We start from the raw sequence: 27,647 nt of genomic DNA on the forward strand, positions 1-27,647 counted from the left end.
CCATTACCTGACTGCTGCATTTTCAATGAAAACATTTCAAACCTTGAAATTCAATCAACAAGGAAGCAACCTAATAAGCACTGACTTGCCAAATTAAATTGCTGATGAAACTGGGCACAATGGTAACCTCTCTGCTCATCCTACCAGTTAAATTGTTCCACCAAATGGCAGTGATTCTTACTTTGCAGAACTGACACATAGCTCTCAAGGCTTTGCTGTGCATTCCTGTTTCAAGGGTGGTGAGTGAAAAAACCCAAATAACAGATTTGCTGCTTCCCCCCCAAACCAGACTGGATACAAGAGACTGTGTTGTGCATTATACAAATGAGAAAAATTCAACTCAGCTATGCAGTCCCCTGTCTGTCACTGCTGTTCTTGCAGCCTGGGGGAGCTGGAGGCTCCAGAGTCACATTCCCTGGACCAACTTGTCTTCCAGATCATCAGTTTTCACCCTGTGCTTTCAAGCACAGCACATCACATCAGAGCCCCAAAAGACCAAGTATCCAGCTTCAACCCAAGCCTCATGTGCCTCTCTGCACATTGCAAGATTCTGTTTCATATTATTTCACATGCCTGAACCATTTCAGAAAATCAGGCACAGCATATACTGACCCTGGCACAAAGTTTTTCTATGTCTGTGGGCACAATATGTGCCAGATTTACACGAGCAATGATTCTGTGATAAGAAATCGGCTGCTTTACCAGTTGTGCACTAGAGAGCTTCTTTGGCATTGGCACTTCCACTATTGGTGTCTCAATGTACTTGGGATAGGCTGTGGCTTCACAGTTGCTGACACCAGCTGTCTTTGGGATCACAGCTTTGATTCTTATTCGTTCACAGCCCTTTACAGAGCAGAAAGCAAATTTCTCCTTCTCATTCTGAGCTTTGAGCTTCAGAAACAGCAGCCTGCAGGCAGGAGAAAAAAAACAAACAGCATGCTTCAAGCCTTTTGTGCAAAAGAATACTGACCCCCAGTTTTGGTGGACTCCCTCCTACGCTTTGCAGTAATTTTCATTGCAGCCTTTGGCACCATGTTTTACAGTGCCCAACATCCCACATGCAAATAAAAGGGAACACTCATCTCAGAAATGCTTTAGGGAGCTCAGGGAAAGTAAAACAGAGAAATCAGATAGCACCTGAACACCCTGGGAGCTCTATTCTATAGCGATACGTATATGTAGAAATACATGCATTGTGTTTTAGGTCTTTCTTTCTTTCCCATTATTTTAATCCTTTAAAGTAACAGGTTTTACACTTAGTTCCTGTGCATCCCCCTCATGGTGTTTAGAATAGTTGCTGTTCAAAACAACGAGGGCTGTGCATGTCTTCAGTTAAGTTTCATGGTCTGCATTTTGCTTTTGTCTTTCTTTTTTTCTTTTCTAATTTGTATTCACTTGGCAAAGCATTTCCCAGAGTAATTGGCAGTGCAGCAGAGGCTGTGAATGACTGGCAGCCATGGGAGTCCCAGGAAAATTAAACACTGGTCACATTCCCAGAAAACCTTTCTGGTTTTGTTGCAATCCCTGCATTAGCCAAGTGGCTCACAATTCCAGCAGCATTGTCCAAATCAGCAAGGCCTGCTAGCTTACCCAGTGTCCTCATCCCAGTAGTAGTATCCTTTGGTGGGATATCTGTGCTCCAATTTCTCCATTTGGGAGGTTCTGTAGAAAGTTCCAGTTTTGTATGTTTTCTTCAAGAGACGGTTGTGGATGTCTGAGAGAATGGAAAACGTCGTCCCTTTAGGATAGCAAAACCCTACTTGGATCCAGTCATTCCTAAAAATAGCAAAGACCTGCATTGTAACAAGCTATAACATAACTATTATTTTCCCGGGCGTGCTAGAAGCCAAACTAAATAATTCACAATAAGTTTTTTTCCTGTCCAGTTAAAATTTTCATGGTTTAGAATGGATCAACATAAATTAGACATAACAACCATGGGTTAGTTAAGCAATGCAGGGCAGATCTGCTCTTGACTTCTACACCTGTGACTTCCATGTCACCAGGAATGAATGAGCTCTGAACTTCCAAAAATGAATTGTGTTATCTTACAGGGCTTCCCAGGGGAGGAAACAGGAATCTGAGATGTCTCCTGAAAAGATGGTGAACTCAATGGACTTCCTGTAACAAGAATGTTCATTCTGGAAGAGCTCATGAGGTGATGACCTCACCCATTAAAAATGTGCAGTTACATTACTGGGCTGGAATGCTGGAACCCAGATCACTCACTTGTTGAAGTTGATGAGCCATATGGCCAGCTCTTCAGGGGCTGTCTTGTCCCAGTGGATGGTGTAGCCTTTCCTCAGAGTTATAACTGGCTGATACTGCTGGTAATGAGTGCTTTTGCTCAAAGCCCCTTCCAAGTAGAGTGGGTGATTGTGGTAGTCATTTTTTATTATTTTCATTTTCAGGTTGGCTGGCTTGTAGGCTTGGATGTATATCTAGATGGAAAAAAAAAGAAAAGATCACCAAGGGTTTGATGAACTACACCGAAAGGTTCAGATACTCAATAGATGTGAGCTGGTGCAAGCCCTGTGTGCTGGGCAGGGACCTGTGCTGTGAACTTATGTTCAATTCCTTAGGCTTCCGTTTCAACAAAGCATACTGTTTTCAGAAAAAAAAAAAAAAAGGCTCATTTCCTCATCCACTAAGTTCAAGTGCATGTGCCAGAGGCTGCAGCAGGGCTGAGATATTCCACAGCATCCTGCAGCCCTCAGCAGCAGGACAGTATCTACCTCAGACATCTGACTTGTGCTGAACAAGGACCCTTCTGTCTGGATTTCAGAAGCCTGAAACCCAGCTCAGTGGTTAGAAATTGGCTGTAGTGGCACTACACAGAAAAAACCCCAACTGTTGCAACACCCAAGACAAAACCAGGCACTCTCAGCAGAGGAAAGTGAGGGCTCTCATGGCAGTGGCACTCAGCACTCCTGTGGTGGGAAGAATGGTTTGGTGGTCACGCACGGGATGAAAGACCAGGAAAGCTGAAGTTTAATTTCTACTGATCAGCACATTTCCCATAACACTGTGGGCAACACTTCCCTCCATAAATCAGGGAAAAATAACTAGCTGACAGCCAGTGGATTTATGAATATTAATCCATGAATGCCCATGGAGCTCTCAGGAGGCTTCAGGCAGAAGCTGTTGGAGCTGTCAGCAGCCAAGGCCAAAGTTTCTGAAAATATACCACAGTATTTCTCATGTTCAAAGCCACCTGTGCAGACATGCTGATAAAATAAACACTGAGCACCCTAAAGAAAGTCCATTTCTAAAGGTCCAGCTTTAAAGTGCCAAGAAATTTAAAATAAGCCAAAGTGATAATGATACTGCAAGGTAAGCAGCCTTACCTGAGCAAAGTGCCCACTGCAGATGGAACCTCTCCAGTCAGGCACATCAATGCAGTCAGGGTGCTTGATCAACCAGTTATCTTCTTTGATCAGGTATGAGCCTGGATATTCTGACACAGAACCATCTACATCATGAAAAACTGATGTTTTGTCACCATCCATATCCAGATCATTGAACCAGGGGCCAGGTTCTCCAAAGAAGACTCTTGAGGTAATCTAAACAAAGCAGTGAAACACATTTACATCTCCAGAAAGGAATTCATCACTTAGAGTACAAGCAAAGGATGCCTTCGGCCACTACAGCGGCTCAAATCACCATTTTCTGACTTAAAAGGTGTGTTTGACTTGTCAGGCAGAGCAGACACACATTTCCCTGCTGACCATGGGGGAAAGGCTAAAACAACCAGAATTTCAGCCTCGGCAGTGGGAAGGTTTGTTTTAAAATTCTGGAGGAGGGTTCAAGAGACGGGACGATTTCATGAGAGCCACTTCACTCATTGTTGGCTAACACAGTTCTAAGGTTCCAAAGCCACATGAAGTCACACCAATGTGGGGAATAGTCAGCGACCTCCTCTGGGAAATGGCTGCTCAGGCAACTTCTGACTGATATTTTTATGCAGCATAAATAAACATCATGTCACCAGCCTGCCTCGTGCAATGTGAGAGTGACCAACCAACACTTTTAGGGGAATTTTGCCTTTCCCATCATATTTGGCACCTAGTCAGCACTTTTCCTGACCTGTGAGCAAGCCTGCTTTTTTTGAAAATTAGGCAACACAAATAATTTCAGCCCAACCACTTTATTTATTTATTTATTTGTTTGCTTGTAATGTTTGGCAGTTGGATTCAACAGCTGCTAAAGGTGAAACTCAGCAAAGCAGTTAGCACGTATTTGTGCAGGCAAATACAAAAATAACTCAAAAGAACAGGCCCTAGGACGGGTTCAGACCAGCACCCAGAGGTTCATACTGTAGTTCAAAGTTTGGCAAACCCTTTTTGGCTGGACTCTGCTCTCATTTATGTCTGCAGAACTGGAGTCTGGAATTACCCTGGTGTGCAGGGCTGCAAAATTACCCTGCATCAGCTCAGTTTCACTGGCTGTTCCCCAAAATCAGTATTTTCTGCTTCTAGGTCAGTCAGGCCTTTCAGAACAGACTTCCTTCTGCTGTTGCTTTTATATTATACCACTGTTGAAAATAAAGGGGGGCTGATTCTTCAGTTTCTGAGTTGTACAGAAAAGGAAATGATTCCCTCCATTGTCACTATTTTTGGTTTGTTTTTTATTTTTACGGACACCTGCATCTCTTTTGCTGCAAACCTGACAGAGAATTGCATTTTCTTGCTATCGCACCCATCCAGTTCCCTTTTTCCTGTTGTTGTTAAACTTCTGGCAAAGACAAACGCCAAGATCTTACGTTTTTCCCCTTTTTGCCCACAACCCCATTTCCAAGGCTGAAAGGGCTTTCTGGGAAGGGTGACTCACGGGGACATCTTCGAAGTGGATGCCGGTGACGTTGTTGTTGGGGCAGCTCTGCCAGGCGTTGTTGAGGCGGAAGGCCAGGGCGCTCGTGTGCCGCCCGTCCAGCGCCGCGAACTTGCGGAACGTGCAGTTCTGGACGTTGATGGGTCCGTCGTAGAACTGAATCCCCCGGATGGGAAAATCCCTAAAATACATTTGGAGGAGACAGAGAGACTTGGTCATGACATGTTAGCGTCAGCAGGAGATGTATTCTAGACACGCACAGTCCCACAGCGCTTGTTTCTCAGCTGCGTTCATTTCTCGCAGCCCATAGGATGCCTCCGAAGTTCCTGCTTTGGAAGAGAAGGGATTTCCCTCCTTTTCAGCTCTGTGAAGTCCTCTTATCCTTGCAAGTTCAGCTCAAGTTCTCTTGTGTTGAACAGATCATCTTTATTTAGTCTGTGCTCCTCCAGGGAAGGAACTTACAGCAATGCCAAAGCACTGACCTAAAGATGAATAAATTCGTGTTTGCCATCAGAAATGAGTTCTGCAGCAGTGAAACCCGAAACTCAGCAGAGCTGTGCAGACTCCTTGGGCTGAGTAATTGCTGGGCTAAAAGAAGGCCCACCACATCTTTCAAAGGGATTTGGAGAGAAGCATTGCAAATCAACTGCAATAAAAAAAGTGGTTTTGAAAACAAGGAAAGGTCCTACAGTCTATAAAGCTAAGAAGAGTTGAAGGGGCAGATTAATTATTCTTTATCAGCCTTTTCTGATAGCATCTACAAGGTAAAGATGACACCAATTAAATGATCAAGATGCTTAAGCTCTTTAAGAGGCTAAGATAAGACATTTCAAATTTCACTTATGATAAATAAATTTGATCCCTTCCTCATATGATCCCTTAGAGAATTCCTGCCTGCTCCAGTGCATTTGTTCTGAGTTTCTGCATACCACATCCAAGATGAGATATGTCTATATATATATGTGTGTGTGTAAAGGATGTTAGGAGAGTCATAGCAGATTGGGTTTTCATGATTGCTATGGCTTATAATAAGCCCCCAGCATCACTGCTGACAGCAAAATTGAGGCCTGCAATATGGCAGAAAAGCATCAGCTGAGCTGTTTGCTCACTGTGGGGCTACTGTTAGGATAACTGTGTTTTTAGGAAGCTAAAGCATTGCACTTCCAAACCAGTCTGTAGGACTAAGGTCTAGGAAGAGGCCACACATGAAGTTCACTGGCCATTTCAAAACTACTTAACAAAGGCATCAAAGTCCTTTGCAGGAGCAACTGTAACAGCAGCACTGAGCACATCCATGACCACAGTCCAAGCCTAGGAAGGGGCTTCTAGGAGCCTTCCTGGCAGCTGATGGAGATTGTCGCATGGCTCAGCACTGCTGATCACACACAGAGGTGCCCTGCTAGCACAGAGTCCTCTTGCTGTCCTCTCAAATCCTCTTGCAAAGGGGAGGGGGAAGGAAAGAGGAGCTTGATGTGTCTTGGCAGCCTGCAAGGATGTACCTGCCAGCAGCAGCTGCACAGTGAGGGCTCTGGGATTGGGAGACATGAAATGAAATCCTTTCTGTGAATGGTTATTAAACTGAGCAGCGCTGAGGAAACCACATTGGGCTGGAGTTTGTGCTGGGAGCAGGAACAGTGAGTGCTTTGATGTGCTGAGCTCAACTTACGGGCCGATGGGCAGGGTCCTTCCCCGGTGATCCAGACCTCCAGGCCCCCAGATCTCATTGTCTATTGTCTCGGTGCCCAGGTTTCCACTCTCGCCAACAAACAGGCTGTTCTTGATTTCTTGCTTTGAGCCATCATCGTGAGGGAAGGTCCCACCACTAAGAAGAAAGGGCTGGAGGTGAAAGGGCTGCTCACACCCAGCCCCACCACTGTGCCCAGGCTGCCACACAGCCTGTGCCACACTCACCTCGCCAAGGTCAGGCCAATGCCGTTGTCAGCAAACCTGCAACGAGAAGAGAGATGCTTCAGAAGACATCGGGTTTGCTTTGGTTTATCACGTCAAACTACAACAAGCAAGCCAGTGGAGGACAGCAGGGATTAATTACTATAAGTGCTCAGAAGGAACTTGGGTTTTTCCAGACTTGCTCCCTGTCCAGTTTTAGAAGATCTCTTTCGGCCCATCTTGCAGTGTACGCAGATCACATGAAGCAGCAGACATGCACCTGATTGCTCCAGCTGGGGTTAAGATGGTGATTATTAGCCACAGTTTACAATGATAAACTTTATCAGTTGCCTGATAAAGCTTTATCCCTTTGTCTATGATCACACACTTTTCTCTGTTAGACAAAAAAATCATGCTTATTTCCCTCTCCAACTAGCTTTTATTATTTAATGGTGCTTTGCCTTACACGCTGTGCTTCCCTTTCTTCATGTTTCAAAAGCTGCTCCCATAAAAGAGCTTTGCAAGGAGATAAAAAGAGAGAAGCTTGGCTCCTCTTTCATCAACAGGAATACAGAGATCAGAGCTTCCTCAGTAAAAATAAAAGCAAAAATTAGAATATCATTCCATTTTGTTGAAATTTCAAGATAAGATAAACCAAAGTTGTTGTTCCATGACTCCTGCTTAGAGAAAGGCTACAGAGAATTGATAGTTTGAGTCAGTCTTGATGGTGTCTTCACACCGGAGTCTCTTCCCACGTCTGTCACTGATCCTGGCAGTGGTTTGGGAGCAGATCCCCTCACTGTGCTGCTGTCTGTAGGTGGCAGCCCTTCCCATCCTATCGCCTCCTTGCTTCCCTTCAGGCCACATTAACGCTGGCCTTGTTAATGGGATACATAAGTCTTTTTGTGGCAATAGAAATGGAAATGACTCTGGCTATAAAGACAATTACAGTTTGATGGCTGCTTCCTCCAAATCACACACACTCGGAGATTTGCTGCTGGAAACTCATAAAGCACTCGGTGTTTTAGCACCCTCTACACGCTGCCTTTGCTCCATCAGCAATGCAAATGTCCCAGTGACCTGAGTGGGATCTGTGAGGACAACACTTGCTGGCCACAGGGCGGGCTGGATACTTGTGAGTCGTAAGAAACACAAAATGTATTGCCCAATAAGACATTTCTGACTGTCCTGCTACAGACCCATTCTCACCAGGTCCCTATTGCCAGCTTATCCCACTGGTTGCTTTAAGAGGTTTGGGTCACATGAAGGTAAGGCAGCTCTGGGTGGGAATTGGACACCAGATATCAGCGTGGCAGCCATTCCCACCAGGATTATCACAATATGCCTCCTAAAGGGCCTTTTTCCTTTTTCTCCTCCTCGCTGGGATTGATATCACAAGCCTGGCTCAGAAACAGAAACTGCAGCAGATCATCTGTTTTCAAGTGCAAAACAAATATCTGCTCTGGCCAGCGCAGGAAATGGCCTTCAAAGAGCACAACACACACTTGCCCAGACTCTCTCCCTTGCTGCTGTGATGCATAGTTTTATGTCTGCTTCATCAGTACCTGCTTATTCAGCATAACACTGAACCACATAAAACTGATCTGTGACCAGGCTGAGCCAGGAAAGGTGGTGCATTTCGCTGTTTTCTTTGCAAAGCACCTCATTTTTCATGCAAAAAAAAATCAGGTTTTATTTTTAGTTTTTTGCATCTGTGTGTCTGTGTCTGTGTATTGTGATGATTTCTGAATGCTGGTCAGCATCACACAGAGAAACAATCTGAGGGATCCTCAGCTCAGACAAAGCAGGTTTTGTTTGTGTAAAATAATGCCCGTGCTGGCTTAACATTTCACCTTTATTCCAATCTTGGCCATATGAAAGGTGCAAAGCGATATAAATAGTCTGAACCACAGCTATGCTTGCCATAAACACCAGGCTGAACTCTGAGAGTTGAAATAAGGCAAAACTCACTGGCAGTTGTCCAGCCACACATCTCCACCTCGCAGCCAGGCCCCGTGATCCTGATTCTTGTAGGCAATAAAGCGCTCAATTATTGCAGGTTCCCTGGGCTTCAAAGGATCAGCGTCCTTGTGTGGGCTGTACCTGCAAGCAGAAGGAGAGAGGAAAGGTTGGCGAGGGAAGGTGGCCTTGCTCACTGCATGGCCCTGCTAAACATCTGGTTTATGGTAACTCAGGAACAGCTTTGGGACCACAGTCCATCCACGTAGCATGTCTACTCAAGCTGTGATGGCCAGACCCAGCTGCCAAGGGAAGGAAGGTCCAGGCAAGGCAGTTGTAAAGACCTGCTCCAAGTTTCCTTTCACCTTTCCGGTATTGTATTGCTGATATATTGCTGAAAGCATGGAAAGTTTATTATTGCTCCCAAAAGTTTGTGATTTTTTTTTTTTTTTATCCCTTACTGCTATCCTTTAGCATATTCCTGTTATTTAGATAAATATCCTTTTGTTTTCCCTTTTGAGCATTCTTATCTCCTAACTCTGGCTATACTGTGGCCATGAGTACCACTGCCAAATTTTTCTTGCTGTGGAAAGAAATTTAAAAATCTTGGAGAGGGGCTGAGAGTATGTCCTTCACTACTCCCACTACACAGGACACACGTACAAGATTTATTAACCCTGAAGTTCTCAGTGTGATGAAATATTGGCCTGATGTAGCAAAAAAAGCAGAAGTGGAAACTGCAGCGATGTGTGCCCTCAGCTGCTCCCTGACAGCCACTGCTTGGGCCACAGGATCAGAGCAGGGTGATGCTGAGCTTGGCTGTCATTTACCCCATCCCAAGGCACCACTCTCCTTTCTGCTGTTGGAGGAGCATCCTCCATCACACTACACAGCTTAGAAAACCTGACAGATGAGTATCTGACTCTGTGCCAGCAACGGATGGTCCAGAGATTAAAATTCATTCCTCACCAATGGATAGCGAGGCCAAGCTGTCAAATTGCTAACAGATATTCAATAGCACTTTGCTTTGCTTAATAAGCTATCATATCAATCTAAAACTGAGCATCAGGCTGATAGGGTTCCAGTAAATGAATATTGCTTTGGCAGTTTCATCACTGTGAATTTACGTTCAGAGAGAGATTTAGTATCAGCTCTTGTGAATTCCCCAGGCATTGTTAAGTACAGATATCTTGAGATGGATTCCAATTTCATTCACATCCATGATAACTGGAGGAACACTACGGGGTCCAGAATTTGACTTGGACATTTCATGCTGTAACTGAAGGCAGAATAATCTCTCCAACTCTGTCACTGTCCAGCCCAGCTCACATTTGCCCCAGCCAGCCCAATTTTAGTCATTTATTCAGCGGCTCAGTCTTGACAGGTGAAAAGTGGAAAATGGAATAAATAACCTGAGCTGCAGCCTATGCTGGTGGGTAATCCCTGAGCACAACCATGACTTCATTATGAATTGTTTGGCTTCCAGGGGCCATTCCTGCCCTTGTATGGCAAGGGAGAAATTGCCTTTTGTAACCACTAACTGCGCCTGCGGCAGCAGGCAGTTCCCCAAGGCACGTGTGCATGGAAAAGCAGCATCAGGCTCCCAAGAGCAGGCTGCTCTTAAGTTATTTTTTTAGCAGCTACTTTTACCATTGAATTAATCAATTAAATTAAGTGAACATTAAAATAATGTAAATAACATTCACTTTTGAACATCTTGTTAGCACCAGCTGCTAGCCAGGGCACCGGGGTGGTGTGGATAACTGATATCTGAGCTCCTGGCTGGGCTCCCCTGGGGAGGAAGACTGATCTCACCCCTCTCATGCTTGCCCAGTGCATGACTACAGCAGTCTGGGTAACCCACACACCAGAGATGGGAAGGAGAAAAGGATAAAGTTGTCATTCTCCCCTGCTGAGCAGAGGCTTTCAGAAGGTTTCTCTTCCTTACATGGTTTCTTCTGTCAAGAAACGCATTCGTGGGGGAATGTAGGTTAGGGTGCAACTGGAGGCAATTGGTCTGTCAGGAAAGAAAACTATGAAATTTGAGAATATTTAAGTCCTTTTACATGTCTGGGGGTTGGTAACTAAGTTAAGAGCCAGAGTCAACCTCTAATGAGATAGAAGGGTGCAAGTGCAGTCCTTTCATCAGCCTCCTCTGGGGCCAGCTCTGGGGAAAAGAGTGGGAGTTCTCAGAAGCCACCAGACCACCAGCCACCAGCAGTAGGTCTGCTGATATGATACAGTCTATAGAGAGGTTTCCAGTATTTCTAAATTACTCCATTACACCACACAGGGGCTGTGCACAGCAGCAGAAAGGAAGGATTGCTTTGCATGTTTAATTGTGAATATTATTGCAAGGTCAGACCTGGAACTAGACTGAAATCTGAAATCAAAGTGTGAGCCTATGCCATAAACCCTTCCTGTTCAAGTGGGTTCTAAAAGAATGAACAAAAGCAATAGCATTCCCAAGAAATACTAATTTCTTATTCCTAAGAAACTCTTGCAGCAGGTTCTGCCCAGAGGGACTGCTGACCAGGCAGTGAATTTTCTTGCTTATCTAAAAAATTCAAAAGTCAATGGAACACTCTAGAGCAGATGTAACATCCATGCCAGCTCAGCTCAGAGCTAAAGAACAAGCATGACTCCAGAGGGGTGTGGGTGTTGAGGGTCCCTTATAAAGGAGAATGGAGAGATGAAGTTAGAAATGGCAAAATGTATCTAAGTGAAGACCTTTCCTCAAAAAGAGCCACCCCAAAGGCATTGCAATGATTCTTGTGAGCTTCCTTGGGGCCATATCATAGCTTTCAGTCAGTGTTTTAGAGAAGTCTTTTCCAAACCAAACCATGCAAAACACTTTACCTCCCAGAAATCAGCGTCAGGATAGGTCTTTTGTCCTTGGCAGAGGCTGGGGTGGTTTTAACGCCATTATCGATGATCATTCCAGCCTAAAGGGAAACAAATGCAATTATCTCAGTATATTTATAAATTTTACAGCTCTTTCCATCTCCATACTCTACCTCCAATTGTTCTAAGCCAAAGTCACTCACATGATGCTAAGAACAGCTTCTGTTAATAGCATCTGAAACAGAGGGCTGCCAGGACTATCCAGACCTGCATATACCTCCCAAAATTGTGGCACATTTCAAAAGCTGCACTTTTCTCATAATTGCATGTATTCCCATACACATGAACCCTCTGCTGCAGTCTAAAGCCCTCAGCAACACACAGCCCCACACCACGGCACGCCAAGGGAGCAAATACGCAGAGAAGGCGATTAGACACAGCGGCCGTATTTATCCCTCTAGAAGCTGTTCAGTTAATTGCCAGCGTTGGCAGTGGAGGTGTACAATTAGACAAGCTGCCAACAGATGCTCCTGGAGGCAGTATTTTGGGAGCACAGAGGCAGGGAAGCAGCCTGAGCAGAGGGGAGAGCCACTCTGGATGCCCAAGAGGCAAAGCGGAGCCGGTGCTGGAGGGCTCCGAGCGCTCCCACGCCAGCCCGCGAGCTGCCTTATCTGCAGACCCAAACAAGCGTGCAGGAGCTCTGAGTGAAACAGAAAGCACAGGCACTGACAGCTTGCAGGCCCCGGGAGCTGGAGCGAGGGGAGGGTGTTTGTTCTGAGGGCAGCGTTCCCGTTGCGCGCAAACTCACCCGGTAGTTGGAATGCGCGCGGTTGTTGGAGAACCTCCCCATCGGCATGTGCTCGGAGTAGCCGGGGGAATACATGCCTGCCGAGGGGCCTGTGGGCACGTGGTGCAGGACAAACCAAAAGCCTGTTTCCTGAGAGAGAGAAGGGACATCTGAGACTTCGTTGGTCTGCACTAGCCCCAGGAGAGCTCAGCAAAGCCACAAGGCGTAAGCCAGAAGATTTCAGGGGAAATCACAGCCCTTGACCTATGTAATGCTCTGCAGCAAAGAGTTTAATGCACATGAACACTGACATTCACCCTTCTGATCTTCAGGGTGCCTTAAGTTAAGTTTTGGCATCCATATTGAAGCATAAGTGAGACTTTTGAAACTTAAAAATCAAATATTTTTTATTTAGTTACCTAAAGATTTATCAAGGAGTCCTAATCTAGGTACTCGAGATTTGGAAGCTCTGGAAAGACCACATCTCTCTGGTTTAGGCATGGTTATCTTGTTTTTATGTCTTGTCAGGACAATAAGGGCTCCTGATGTGACCAAAAATGCCTGTGGAATTAGCATTAGGGCTGCCTGAAATTTCAGAGCACCATTATTGTACTGCAATCAACAATATCATTGCCAAAGGCTTCTCTGTGTCTCCACAGTCACATTTATTTAATTTATTCAGGCTGCACACTGTGAAATTTTGTTAAATCCAGCTCTAGAAATGGCAAGTGACAAGAAGTGTGGAGTGAAAGGGAAAACATTATTTTTATTGGTGGCACCAGCCACATTAATGCATGTCTCGATCAAGAAGCTTCAAAGATATCTGTGTCACAAAAGCAGGTTTTATCCCAGTGAGAGCCTCCCTCAGCCTTGCAGGGCTGTCGCTGGCCTGAGCTGTTACCAAATAAGAAACTTGTGCACTCACTTCAGATCCAGCAGCTGCACAGTTTATAAGGTTGTTGTGTGGGTTGGCTATCCAGAAGGTGGATACGGCACTGCAGGTCAGGAGAACAAAGAATAAGGTGAAAATCACACTTTTGAGCACACACCAGAGTCACCCATCAACTGCCCCAGCACGGGCAGGGCCGATACCTCCCCAGATAAGGGGTCCCGCCTAGGGGCAAAAGGAATGTGTTTTTTCTTTATTTTCTCATACCTTGTGTCCTCTGTGGTTTGACAGAGAATATGGCCTTATCTTTTAAAACACCAAGTATTAAATGAGGAATTTCGACTGCAATTCCAAGCCTGCTATGAAGCTGTCAGATGTCAGTCATGTTTTATGATAAGGTAAATATGTTGTTGCACAAGTCACAGAAAAGAACTTTGCCCCCACATAAGCCTTCAGGTTCATTAGAGACTTGTTTAATCAAGGAACCCAATGAATTGCCTCTTAAGGGCTTTCCAAGTGTACCCCAGTGCCTTTCCCAAGAGCTGCTGTGATTCATTAACTTTATTTGCTCCCACCCTCCTGCACATTTCTTTTGGGACAAAAGCATTTCATTTGTCTAATGCACATAAAAGACTCTTAATTGAAAGATTCCCATCAAGGAGGACAGATCAATCCATCACTGTCCATCCTGTGACACACAGCATTCATTAACCAACAGGCAAGGGAAGCAAGCAGCACTCAGCCAGCAGACTGACCCCTAAATTTGCTGGGTGAGATTTGCCCTTCTGCAGCATATGAACCTATGGGACCCTTATTTTAATCTTGCCATGAGGGACTTCACAGCGGCTTTAGGCCAACAGATTTTGCTGATGCATTTCCGTTTGCCTGACTTTATCATGAAAACATAGCAAAATTTTTCTATCTTGGGCGTGGGACTGGCCTAGAAATAAACAAATTTGGATTATTTATAGACCACCTCCTGCTGCGTAGGCAAGGGCAAGGACAGTGTATCTCCACAGTGACCTGTCTTCCAGCCTAATCCCATTCCTCAGAGCCACATGGATTGAGCAGGTTATGGTGTCATTTGGCACAATCCTATGGTTTTCATTCCTAGCAGCAACTCCCTGCCTGTCTCTCCCAAGCTGATGGAGCCACAGCTGGTGCTCATCCCCTGTCCCTGCACTGGCACTAGTGTTGGTGTACCCGTGCACTTCCAGGCTGGATGAGCCCAGTGCAAAACAAGCTGTTTTTCTGATCAGACCTTGAATTCTTTTATAAAGGAAGACAGGGCAGATCAGAGTACCAAAACACCTTTCCATCAGAAAACACTCATTCATGTAACAGTCTTCAAAACGACACACAAAACATGTCCCTATGACTATTAAATGAATTATCAGTGGAAAATGAGCACAATGGCTGATTAACCCTTATTTTAAGAATGGGGACATTAGGTGTATTTTATAAACAAACACAGATGTGAAAAACAGCCTTGCATGAATCCCTCTCTTTCCCTTGCCAAACTAAAGAGTTAAAAATACCTTTGTTTGAACAAAACTGCAGTTTATTCTGAGGACAAAATGGATGATACTGAAATCTTTTCAAAATCAGCTGCCAGCTGAAATGAGCACGAATGTAAGAACACAGCCCATTCTGAACTCAGCGACTTTTTGTTGAGCCACTGGGTTCAAGACTCCACGAGGCACAAGGCAGGGTTGCACACTTTGAAAGAAAGGTTTTCAATATTTTGGGTGGGAACCACCTCAGTGGACTTTATGCAAAAAATTCAAAGTACACCCTCGGTCCGTAGGCATCTGAACAGCACAGGGATAAAGACCCCAAGGAAACTGCTCCCCCAGCTTTGGGGCAAACAGCCCAGACCCCTACAGAAGACTACATAATCACATACACAGAATGGTGTCTGTTATGGCTAAGTGCTGCAAGGAGAAGGAAGAGAAAAGGAAGGCTCCCACTCACCTGCAGTCCTGCCTGGGCTTTGGGATGTACCCTGGGTAAGCTCCCTCTGTGATCAGCTTGCACATCCTGCTGTCGCGGTCGGAGGGGAGCAGAGTGCTGGGTTTAACCAGCAGCCCAAGGCAGTGGTCAAACGTGTTGCGCTCTTCTGGTCCATCCTCCGTAAAAAAGCAATGGCCCAGAGCATCATACCCCACCACGTCCTTCACCTGCATGCACACAACAAAGGTCAGTGCTCAGGTTTTGTGCTTCAGCCACTGCGTAATTAGAACAAGCTTTGCAGCGATGGCACATAGGAGCCTCAGTACCCTTTTGAACTCAGGGTCTATAACCAAAGCCAAAAGCAAGATCCCTCTCAGCCCTTAAGAGCTTATAGTCTAAGCAATAACTCTAACACTTAATTAGAATTTGTCATCACCTAGGAAATGCTCATTCCATTCTTTTGTTTGCCTGTGAAATCAGAGACTTTCTTAGCATGAGGCTGGAAAAAACACAGGGTGGGGGATGAAGAGAGGAATTAGATGTTCAAATCACATCTGGGCTCATTCATCTTCATGTGGAGTTACATGAGCAGCTACATAAAATGCAACTCAAAAATGCAGCTGAGATGAAAAAATATTTTTCCAGGCTATCAGAGAGGCAGAAAGTTGTTTTCCAGACAGGCTGGCTTGTTTTAAGTTTGACCTGATCTTTTTTTTTCAAGTTGTTGACAGAAGCTTTATGTGACCCTGAGACAAATCAGCTGGTGCTAATCAATGCTGCTCTGGTTTTGGTTTGGATGTTGTCAACATCGGGACACTGCTGGTTGGACACAACCACACCCCTCACACCACTGGAAGATCTGAGACCAGGAATGTGAGTTTGAAGCCTAAAAATATGGCTGGGTGGGAAGCAACAGCCCTTAGACACACAGCAAGTGTGTCCAGAAAGTCAGTTGTCAGTGGATGTATCTGGGATATCAAAATTATTTTGGGCCTCCATTGAAGGTCTGGATCTCCTGGGCTCTTTCCTTGCTGCTCCCATCAGCCATCATCCATCAATCACCTTGGACTCAGGAAACATCCCCAGAGAAGGTTAACCTGCCACTGATGTGTTCCTCTAAATGCTTCTGATGGAACAGGAATTGTCTGGGCACAAAGGACTCTACTGACCTGGACAGAAGACCTGCTCTTCTCGCTGTCACTGAGACACCTGGGCATTCAAGTGCTTGAAGCATCTTTGTCACCTCAATGCCTCATTCCCAAGGCAAGGGGCACCAATTTCAAATAAAATCCCAGGATTAGTGTTGAAATGATTACAAATACGTTTTCACATGAGAAAAAACTTTGCTTGCCAAATCTATTGCCAGCTTACAACCACACAGGCTTCTCTTATGTAGCATCCTTGCTCCAGTGTAAACACTCAAATCTCTGAGCACAACTCATCACAGTAAATCAAACACTGCTAAAACGACCTGCAAAATGCATTCCTTTAAGCTACCTCACTGAAATTTACTGCTGACTTCCCTGGTCTAATAAAATGATAGATTTTGCAGGTTTAGGCTTCTTTATTTAGTGTAAAACACGTGTACTAAACTGTCCCCCCTTGGAAGCATGAATTATCCCAGCCTTGTTCTGCTAAAGGTTTACAGGACAGAACATTTCAGGAGAGGGAGCAACTTTCAGAAGAAGGTTTCCAACAGGTAGAGGAAGTCTTTTAACCACAGAGATGTCAGAATTCCACAGAAACTGCCACCAAATCCTATTAGCTTTCTCTCACAAGACAGTAATACCAAAAAAGACACACAAGCAATGGTGTTGGGACATTTAGATGATGGAAGCAGTTTCCCTAGAGAAATGTTAGCCACTCCGGCCATTTATCTTTCCAGCCAGCACAGCCCTGCTCCAGGACAGGCACATGGAAACCTGCAGTGACCAGATTCAGCTGGGGAAAAGCAGAGGAGTGCCATCCCAGGGGATCACATCTCCCAGAACAGTGAGAGAGGACAGCAGCAGGCTGAGAGAGGCCTGTGCACTGGCAGAGGGGCTCAGAGCCAGCAAACTCATCCTTGAAAACCCACAGAACAACGAGGAGACGTCAGCCAGGAATCTGGTCCCTAAGGCATTTATCACCCTCTCTTTGATTAATTATTTCCCCATAAGCCATCTGTCAGTCACCTCTGAACTTGTTTCCTGTGTGTGTTTTCATGCACAAGCCCACTACTGAAATGCTTGGATAGCAAATGAGATGCTTGTTCCAAAATCACTTTTCTAACGTATTTAATTTTTTCTTTGATTAAAACCTTGCTAATAGTCCACAATCTTACATTAACCATGAGTAATTTAGAGCCAGATAATGCCCTTCCTGGCAAAACAACTGCTGTGAAGTATAGCTGGATTAGTAAAAGCAGATAGCACTGAAGCTGTTAGACAGCACAACCTCTTATTCCATGAAGTGCAGGTTTCCCCTGGATCCTGCCAGACTATTTACTGACCCCCATTTAATTTCCTTCCCCAGTGGCTGTTTCTATTTTAGCTTGCACACTGGGATCCAAAGGAGAGAGTGGGAATCAGAGCAAAGTTTAATCCCTGGGATTGCAGTGGTGTGACTAGGTGGTTTTTTGGCCAATATAGTACAGAAAACATTGGGTAACTATTGCACTTTAAAACAATATTTGTGGTGAGAAACTAATTTCTACAGATTTGTTTCAGCTAATATGAATTTACAGACAAGAACAGAATAACCCACCAGTGAGGTGAGCTAATGTTGAGACAGCTACCTCTAACAGACTCTGCAGAGCCACAGAAAAATACCTGTCATCAGAAACAACTGGATACTCTTTTCTCCTAGACTTTTCACCATCTATGATTATCCCTGAAGTGATATGAGAAAAGTGACAGCAAAGCAAGCAGGAGAGCCTTTATGTGAATTACCAAGCCTGCTTTAATGGCAGTAAAAAACAACTGATGCCCCTCTCCCATTTATTAAAACATTTGCACAGGTACTCTACAACACTGGTGCAAGAAGCAACTCTGAAATCAACAGCTTAATGTTAAGGACATCCTTAATGCTGTGCAATTTTGAGGTTTAATAGTCCAGCTAGAATTTTTATGGCTATTCTCAAAGTTGGTTTGTGCACACCATTAAGGCAAATTTCCCTCAGCTAAGTACACTTCAGATCCACGTAATGTCAGAGGGAATGAATGCTACCTGGGGAAAGACAGAGCTCACCTCTGTTTGCACAAATGGTGTTCTTGCATGTAGGAACAGGTGATGCTGCCCAAGTAAAAAGATAATAGGCAGCTGGGAAATGTTTATAATAACTACTGGAGTCATCAGAGACCCATGTGGGTGTCTGTGAATGCATCCAGAGAAGGAAGACAAACGGAAGGAAATTAGGGTCAGAAAGCAGATGAGGAGATTGTGGTGGGATCACCTGCTGAATCAAGGCATGGAGCTGCTGACTCCAGATGTGTATCAGAGCCATGAAACAACACCTAAGTGATGCAATGTTTGGAGCACATTTGCTGTGATGCAACTGAACAAACTTGATCAGATATCTTTAAGTCACTGGGGCTTTGTTTTCAGCCATCAGCAATAATGATGAGGTTAAAAAAAACCAACCAAAACAAGTATAAATAGAACTTTATATTCACACATTTTGATAAACTAAAATCAACAGGGATTATATTGGCTAACTAATGTCCTAAATTACATGTCTCTTGAGTGCTTCGTCATGGAGGCAAAGTATGGTCATTTAGGGAATTGTGGTTGTTAATAACAGCAAGAGAATCAAGTTGCTTTCCTCAGCTACATCAGCCTGTCTAAATTTCACCATGCCATCTTGGCTGGAAAATCTCGAACACAAGGATTCCTGTGCCATGGATCCCCCATGGCACAGCTGTTGCCCAGAGAAAGCACGAGAGACAAAACTATTTCCAAGTTCTCTGCATGAACCCATCCATCCGACTGATAAGAAAAATGCCAGGCTCTGGGTTATTTGGTTTGGCAACAGGGAATGAAGATCTCACATTAGATCCAGAAGCAGCTGCAGCTCCTCAGCAGCTGTGCAGCCTCTGTGCAGCCAGAGGATGTGCTCACGGTGCCACTGGTGCCAGCCCATCACAGTGGGACAAATGAAACCTGCAATGCTGCCCTGCCACCCTGCACGTTGATTGTGTACTAAGCCCCTGTACTGGCAGCTGCAGATTGGGCAGACGTTACATGACCCTGAGTGATTTATATAATTTGTACAGTAGAATGTCTCTTTAACTCAGAAGCCATGTTCACTTGGTAGGTTTTCAAGGTCTTGTCATAAACTTAGAAGGACAGAGGTCAAACCCAAAACCTCGGATTCATAAATAGCAGATAAAAGCTGCTCTGCTTCTGGAACTGCAATTTTAGTGCCTTTTGTTCAACTTCTGTGCATTTTAATTATGCCTGGGACTCTCCCTTCCAACACTGGCACTTCTGGAGGTATGAGCTCCTAATGCACAGTGACCATCCAGGTTACAACTGCCAATGATATGTTTCCACTTAAAACTCTTATACATAGTAGCAGGGCTCTTGACAGTACAAATTCTCCTCTTCAGAGCTTGGATACACTTTTTTTCCTTTTGGAATACACTGCCACTTCACTGAATGAGTGAGAGTCCTTTGCCTAGAGAAATCCCACACCTTTGAGATTTCCTTCTTGAAGATCATCCAGTCCCCCTGGACTCTTCTGCCCTTCAGGAACTGCCTCCCAAGGGACTCTGTCAACCAGGCTCCCAAACAGGCCAAAGTCTGCCCTCTGGAAACCTAGGGCAGCTGTTCTGCTGACCCCACTCCTTACTTCTCCAAGAATAGAAAACTGCTATAATTTTGTGATCTCTATGCCCAAGACAGCCTCTAACCATCACATCACCCACAAGTCCTTCTCTGTTCACAAACAACAGGTCCAGAATCCCTACCCCAAAAACAAAGGCATCCCTAGATATGGGGAGATTCTGAACATGTTCTTGACATCTCTGGTGTGCTGTAACTTGTCTGGTAATCATCAGTCATTCTAGAGATTTATCCTAGAGGATTTCTTGTTATGGAGAGCAGCTCTAGCAAATCACAGCTCTGTGAGTGCTTAATGTTATGACTGGCATTGCAAACCCAAACCTTCATTACAGGAAAGATGAGGCACACTTAAAGCTTCTGATTATCCTCTTTAAATAGCAAGCTCTGTGTCTATAGAAAGATCCAACCACTCATTAGAGATGGGCTGGTCTGCAGACACTGCAGTACCCAGGCAAATGCTCTGTCTGCTCCGAGTCACACACAGCCCCCAGTGCCACCCTGGCAGGTTGAGATACTCCATGTACATGCAGGGTGGGAAGAGTCAGGCATTGGTTTTAACAATAAAACACATAATTCTGCAATAATTAAGCTGCATTCATGCTATGAAGAAGGTTTTTTGCTGCTACCTTTATCTCTAAGGCAGGCACTGGGACTTCTTACCAGTAAACCATTGGATCCATGGACAGTGACGCAGCGGGAGAAGGTGTTGTGGATGGAGGTATCCTTCACATATGTTGGAGGGTTGTAGCCTCCTTTCTCATCCACATCTCCAGCCATATGGAAATGAATTGGGTAATGCCCCATTGTCTGCTGGCCCATGTATTTCAGTTCTAGACCTTCAATGTGGGTGGCCTTAAAATCAAGACCAATCTGGAGAACAAAAGAACATCAGTGAAGAAACACAAAAATCTGTCAAGGGCAAGGAGAGGGAACACAGGCAGAGGAAGGGTTGCACTGTATCTGCTGGAAAGACTTACTGTGTGGAGGGGAGTGTGTGGCTGCAGGGTGAGGGAGAGAGGGGCATGGTGGCTGAGGAGACCAGAGTCGCTCTTTGATCTCTCCACTGCTGCCATAGATACATTTAACTTAATTTTAGAAGGAGAGCAATTTATATTTATTGTTTTCCACGAGTTTCAGCCAGCTGGGTTCAAATCAAACTTCCTGGGTGAAGCACCACCAAAGTCTAGGGAAAACTGGGATTGGGATGTGGAGACTGTCTCAGGTGTGTTGATCACCAGCCTTATTGGCTGAGCAATGTCTGCAGGGGCATGACAAGCACTTCAAAGCCGAAGGACAGGCAGCAGCAGGGGCATGGGTCTGCTGTTCTGTGGGGAGAGCTTGTTTGCTCAATGGCTGATCAGGAATTTTTCCCTCCCTGCGTCTTGGCTTCCTCGGTATGTGAAGGTGTGGCTGGAAGGAGGAAGGGGCAAGCAAAGGGCTTTGGCCTTACCTTGATGTGTCCCCCAAAGGTGTCGAAATCAAAGAAGGAGCACAGCTTGCTGCTGTACTCGTAGCACTGCTGCTCCATCTCGCCCATCACCACGATGTTGCGGCTCAGCAGCCCCACTTCCGCCCGCATGTCGACGCCGTCGACCACCTCGCCCATGTGCAGGTACGTGGCTTTCCCTAAAGGAACAAGATCCACTTTCAGGATTACCCTGCCAGTGCTGCTGGTCTCCCGTGGGCTTCCCGTGGTGGGGTTGGTGTGGTAATGAAAGGAGAAACCAAGTCAGCACAAACTGTTGGCTGACACCTCAGAGGAGGGAAGGCCGGAGCACAGGTGACACCCAAGGTCTTGGTGAGATATTTGCAACAAAGGAAGTGGGATTTTCGGTCTTAGGTTGCTTCATTTAACCAGGGAGTTAAACCAACAGACTGTTAGACAAAACACATTTCCTACCTTGGAAAGGAACTGTGTACATTGGATTACAAATGGCTGTGTACGAACATCCGATGCAAAAAAACCGTGATGATGCAGCTACTGAGAAGCCTAATCACCAAGGTTAGCACAGCATTTTCTGTAGTAAGACACTGGGAGCTGCCCAGACCCTACAGCACTACCCCCAGGTGAACAGCAGTCAGATCCTGCTAACACCGGTGGCTGTTGATGCGAGCAAGGAGCAGAGTGGGCAGAAAGCCTCGCAGGAATTGTGGCTTGGGACAATCACAGCCCCTCACCAAGTGAGCTGTAAAACCTCCCACTCCCTGTCCTCTCAAACCTCTTCCTTTTAGGTCTACCCTCACATCTCCAATTTGCTCCCAAGGCTTCCTCCTGCCCTGGTGCAGTCGGAGTCAATGGGATCTTCCATCTACCCCATGCCACACCTCCCTTTGCCAAGCCAAGTTAACTCATAACATCTTCCACACACACCCTCCTCCATGGAGGGGTTAAAAGCACAGAAAACTTTCCCTGGCCTGACCAGAAAAGGGGGAAATCCAGGCAGTGGGGATCTCTAGAAAGCAAACCATCTCTTTGTTGTAATTTCATTCAAACGTATTCCTATTGCCTCCTTCCTTCCGCAGGTTTTTGCAGAGAAAAGTCAGTAGGGAAAAGGTTCATCTTACTGACTCCATTCTGTATTATTCCAGTAAAAATAAGTAATAAACTCTTTAAGTAAACACTGAACTTTAAGGAATGCTACACTTGCATGTATTTAATTTCCATGGAATCATTCAAATCCTTAATTAGAAACAAATGGCAAGCCTGAAGCCTGGCTATTGCTGCAAAGCACTTTATGCTTAAGCAGAGGTGCCAAGTCAAGGGGAGGATTTTGAACACTGAAACAATATTATTTTTCACCAAAACATGATGCTTTGAGTGTACAAAAAATGTAAGCAAACCCCATTCACTCCCCCTTCTGAAGCTAGAAGCAGTGCAGTTTGGGGGTAACACTGGGATTTGGGAAGGGTGAGTGCTCCGCCTTGCTCTGAGACTGATGTGTTGTGGGACGGGGTTCACGCCACAGCATGTGCCTTCTGCCTTGGCACCTCTGCCTTCAAAATAATCTGATCTTGTGAAAAACACTCTCTGTTAACTAAGGGAGTGGTGATTGCCAAAGAGCTGCATGCTCATCTCAGAAATGAGGGGCTGCAAGGGACCCTAGATTTGCCCCTCACCCACTTTTTCTATTGTCTCCCTAGAAAGTCCTGGGCTTATCCATGCCCATGTTGTTGGCCTGCAGCCAGTGAGCCTCATCAGGTGTGTGGCCAAAACCAGACCCAATCCATCCAAAAAACAGCAGCTTTGCTTCTCTTATTCACATGCATGAAAAAAGCCACTGCAGTGGCATGGCTCCACATCAGGATACTCCGTGCTGGAGCCTTGAGTGAGTCTGTAAAGGAGCACAGCTTCTCCTTATGGAATTGTTTTTAAGCTGTTATTTTTCAGTTTTCCCCAGAGCTGACCTCTCCTTGATTTACTGAAATGCAGGAAGAATTTCAGATAATCACAAGAACATCCTATTTGAAGCCACATCTCCAGGATTTGTGGTGGTGAAATTAGATAGGCAGTTTTGTTATTCCTGTGCTGAGCTCTAGAATAATAAATGTCATGCTTGCATGTATTTAATTTAATTTAACACCAGTCCAGACATGCAAAACAGGCTAAACACTGACAGGAATGTTAAATATGGACTAACCAGTTTCTAAATATAACTTCTTGGGTGCATGTTTTTCACTCTATGCTTTTGCTGATTTGACATGTTTGGAGATAAAAGGAGAGACGGAAAGCAATCCCCTTCCAAAGTAAAAGCGGATTTTGAATAATAGCTCCTTTAATAGAGTTTTGAAAAACAAACCACTTCTCAAGGCAGACAGAAATTCAAGCTCCCTGCAAGCAACGAGGCTGAAAGAAGCTTGTGGGAGACAGAGCCTGGCATGGGAGCCCTGGTGTGCTGTAAATGACTGCTGAACACCAGCACTCCAACACCAGCACTTCCCATGGGACCAGGAGCACTGAGAGGGGCATTTACAGACACGTGGCACTGCCAGGGAGATGCCTGGGGCATGTTTAGTGGTGGGCATGAAGAAAACCCACGAGAGTCTGCTCTGTGGCAAGTTCAGGGAGTTCACACAAGGATGGGAGGGTCTCACTCTGCAAGTTTCAAGTTTGGCTGCTGCTCACTGCTGGCACATGGAACCTTCCCAGAGAGCAGCCAGGATATCTGAGACCCTGAGCTCTGACCATGGGCAAACCCCAGCCAGGGGGTTGCAAATGGGCACTGAAGTGGTTTGATACTAAAAAGGCTGTGCTTTGAAAGTGGGAGGAATTTGTTGCTGCTTCAGCATCAAAGCCAGCGGCTGTGATTTCCCAACCACTAACAAGCCCTGGGGCCACTGATTCACCTTCTCCTCCTTTGGGCTTGGGTTTGCTGCATCCCTTATGGATAGAGACTGCCCTGCCAGTAAGCCAGGCTTGTGCCATGTTATAATCTAAACCAAGCACAGCCTCGCAGTGACGCGGACCACATCTCCCCACACCAGACAGATGGACTAGGAAAAGCTCCTGGGCTTTGCTGCTGTGTGTGTCACCCCAGTGCCTCCAGTCAGCACAGAGTAAATTCACAGGGAAAACTTCCTTAATATGTGGGCTCGCCTGGTGGAAGCCTTGATTCAGCAAAATATGAGCATATTTCCTTGCTTATTACTCAAGACAGTGAGTATTGAAGTCACCTGTTGTTGGTAAGGACAAGGTAATTATTAAAAGGAAATATGCATTAAAATAAACATAGATGATCCACTAGTCAAGGGCATGCTTATGTCAACAAAGCAATTCAAAGCAGAGTTTCTCCAAATGGTACAAAGCTCCAGGAAAATCTGCCACTTGTGAACCCAGCCATAAAACCTGGGTCTTGGGCCTTATCAAACCTGGGAAGGGTGGGATTTTAAAACTATTTAAGCTGCTGCAGATGTGCTCAGCTCTGGTGACTTAGACAGATCTCTTGGAAAACCCTCCCAGGTACACTCATGCATTCCTAAATCCCTTGGCTCTAAATGGCCCAAACTCCTAAATCTCCCTTTGAGAAGTGAAACAGGCACTGAAAGGTCTGGGTTTGGTGAAGATAAAGTGAAGCTGAGATTCTCCTGAAATATTTTTTTTCTCTAAAGGGTCTTTTCTTCTCCTTTGGGCTCTCTAGGGATAAGACCCAGTGTCTCATGGTCTTCTGATGTTTCCTAATCAAGTTTTTAAGTGAAATGCTAAACACAATTTGTCTGTTCAGCCCACATGATCCAGTGACAGGGAATCCTTCAGGGCATCTTCTTTAAAGTCAGTGCAACTCATCGCAGATGCCAGCCCAGATCTGACAGATTTATCATTTTTGCCAAGCACTTGTCAACACTGGTGGTAATGCCCCATCACTTACATTTAATAACAAACAAATGTTCACACTGGCATCTTTCAAGTCCTCATTATTCTGAATTATCTTGATGGGCTTTGCTGTTGCATCCCTAAGCCACAGGCCTGTAACACAGCGTGGGCTGGGTGAGCTGGCCAGCTCCTTGAGTCACACAGTACAACCTGATGTCTTAATCAACAAATAATCCACTTTTACATGGAAAATTAAGTTTCTGGCAAATAGACATACAGCAATCAGGCACAAACTCTACCCTTACGAACTTCTGTGTAAACCTGAGTATGATTCTGTCAGCTCAGCTTCCAGGCAATGCCCAAAGGTAGAAGGAGCTCTGAAAGATTGCTAGAAAGGGCCATTTCACAAGTTCTCCTGCCCTGCCCTCAAGCACCAGGGTTACCTTAAAAAAAGAACTTTTGGCAAGTTCCAGCCAAAATGATGCCAGCTTCTAAACAGATCACCCTAAACCTCTAAAAATATCTTCATTTTGATAGTGGAGTAAATTCTCCCATCCTTGCAGCACCACATGAATGCTGACACAGGCTGTGAATTTGTGAGTCAACTACGTATTTATACTTTTAATTCCAAGTTCTCTGCATGAACAAGGTCACAGTAAACTCCTTATCTCTTCTAATATTCGCAACCCAATAAGAAGGATTTAAGAGATGTGTGCTTGTAATCATAGATTCACCAGTATGTGGGATAATTGGAGCAATTATGGCAGGCACGAATAGTTTTTTCATCCTTTATCAAGAGCATATAGGAGCACAAAGAGCATTTCATCATTTCTGTTCCATGGTGAAACTTATCAGCATCAGTAGAAACTTCATACAGAGCAACCAAGATGCAGATAAGACTTGTTTCCCAGGGGAACTAGACAAAACACTTGATCTTTCCTACTATCCAGTTCTATCATAACAACACAACCCTTCCTTCCTTCCTTCCTCCCTCCCTCCTCCCTCCCTTTGCCCTGCACTGTCGTCCCTCCCTAAACCTTGTGAAGTTGGAAGATCAAACGGTTTTAATCTGTTCCCACAGTGAAAATAATCTAGGCACAAAAATGACAAGCAAGAAAAAGAGCTAAACAAAGAGAGCAAGTGGGGGGGAAAGTTCCATTTAAGTGAGTGACCATTTGACTGGAGCAGGACCTGCAGATCTGGGTCCTCATGCAAACCACACTTACCCATGGGAGCCAAAGTTTTTGCATTAGTGCAGTAAAGGAGTGCAAAAGATCAGAGCCTGTGTCCTCCCTCACTTTCTACACTGAGATTTGCAGATGTCCATTCCATAGCTAAATAACTAAATCTTCCTAAAACCTGATGGCAATTGAGTATTAACTTCATTAAGTTCTTTTGAAAAGCTCTAATCAACCCATTTCTAGCAAGTAAAGAAAGTATGAGTTTCAGCAGGAAGTATCAAATATAAATAGGACATGAGCTAACTAATGAGTTTGACTTATTTGGCACAATATGCTAAACCATGTCTATTAAAATACTATTAAACTATGAGAGCATAAATTATATTAAAACTTGGTATGCCAAGTTGCTGCCACGCCAAACTGGCTGTCCACAAAGCAGAGGTTTTCTGCCTTTTTTATAACAAAGAGACTCTTAAGTAGTTCAGATCTGACATTTAGGTTTCTTTTTAAAAATAAATAGAAAGGAAAAAAATAAAGATTAAAAGGGAACTAAATCATCATGGGTAGGAATGGTTTTATCATTTGTCTTTCAAAGGGCAAACTTTTGCAGTTCCCAGCTGCTAAACTAAACCTCTTAGGAAAATTAAGCCTTTTCACTTATTACAAATGACATCCCTCTGAGACCCTGTATATAAATGTATGTGTGGAAGGCTTTTCTCAGAAGGAGCAAAGCAATCTCACCTATCTCCATAGCAAAAGGCAGGCAGACATTTATGATGAATGTTCTTCTGCACCCAATTACAAGCCTGGCCCAGGCACACAAGGCCAGGCTGTGCCAGGGCTGCTCACCTGTGCTAAGACCAGGGGCCATTAATGATCCTTATTCTGGCTAATTGCATGTCATGGCACAGGGCAGTGGATGAAGTTACACCATGGCCAGGCACAGAGCAGCTCAGGGACCTCCTGGCTCCTAAAGACCGGGGACATCTCAGCCTTGCCCAGGTTTCATTTCATCTAGACTGAACTTAGATTCAGGCAGATTATTTTATTTTCTAGTGCAAATGTGTTTTTGTTACAAGAAAGTTGGATGTGATTTTTATAACTGGACTAAAGTTTGCCTTGATTTATATAATCAGTGAAATCCCATTGACGTCAATAGAGTTGCCTGGATATAAGAAAGGAGAC

The 27,647-nt window shown here is 44.9% G+C and overlaps 1 protein-coding gene across 1 annotated transcript in view; it reads right to left on the reverse strand.

Annotated features, from left to right (window-relative positions):
* Positions 1–27,647, reverse strand: part of CEMIP (cell migration inducing hyaluronidase 1) — a gene marked incomplete at both ends in the record, with an annotated part of 46,699 nt that overhangs the window by 2,911 nt on the left and 16,141 nt on the right. Inside the window, 14 exons of the mRNA XM_082290880.1 lie at positions 703–907; positions 1,591–1,776; positions 2,230–2,441; positions 3,348–3,563; positions 4,831–5,011; positions 6,497–6,652; positions 6,742–6,777; positions 8,689–8,820; positions 11,536–11,621; positions 12,329–12,457; positions 13,233–13,302; positions 15,171–15,376; positions 20,634–20,843; positions 21,424–21,599. Coding sequence (XP_082147006.1) covers positions 703–907; positions 1,591–1,776; positions 2,230–2,441; positions 3,348–3,563; positions 4,831–5,011; positions 6,497–6,652; positions 6,742–6,777; positions 8,689–8,820; positions 11,536–11,621; positions 12,329–12,457; positions 13,233–13,302; positions 15,171–15,376; positions 20,634–20,843; positions 21,424–21,599 — 2,201 coding nt within the window. The remainder of the gene's footprint in view (positions 1–702; positions 908–1,590; positions 1,777–2,229; positions 2,442–3,347; positions 3,564–4,830; positions 5,012–6,496; positions 6,653–6,741; positions 6,778–8,688; positions 8,821–11,535; positions 11,622–12,328; positions 12,458–13,232; positions 13,303–15,170; positions 15,377–20,633; positions 20,844–21,423; positions 21,600–27,647) is intronic.

The sequence above is a fragment of the Coloeus monedula genome, assembly GCF_965178545.1.
Source record: "Coloeus monedula genome assembly, chromosome: 14".
Lineage (NCBI taxonomy): Eukaryota > Metazoa > Chordata > Aves > Passeriformes > Corvidae > Coloeus > Coloeus monedula.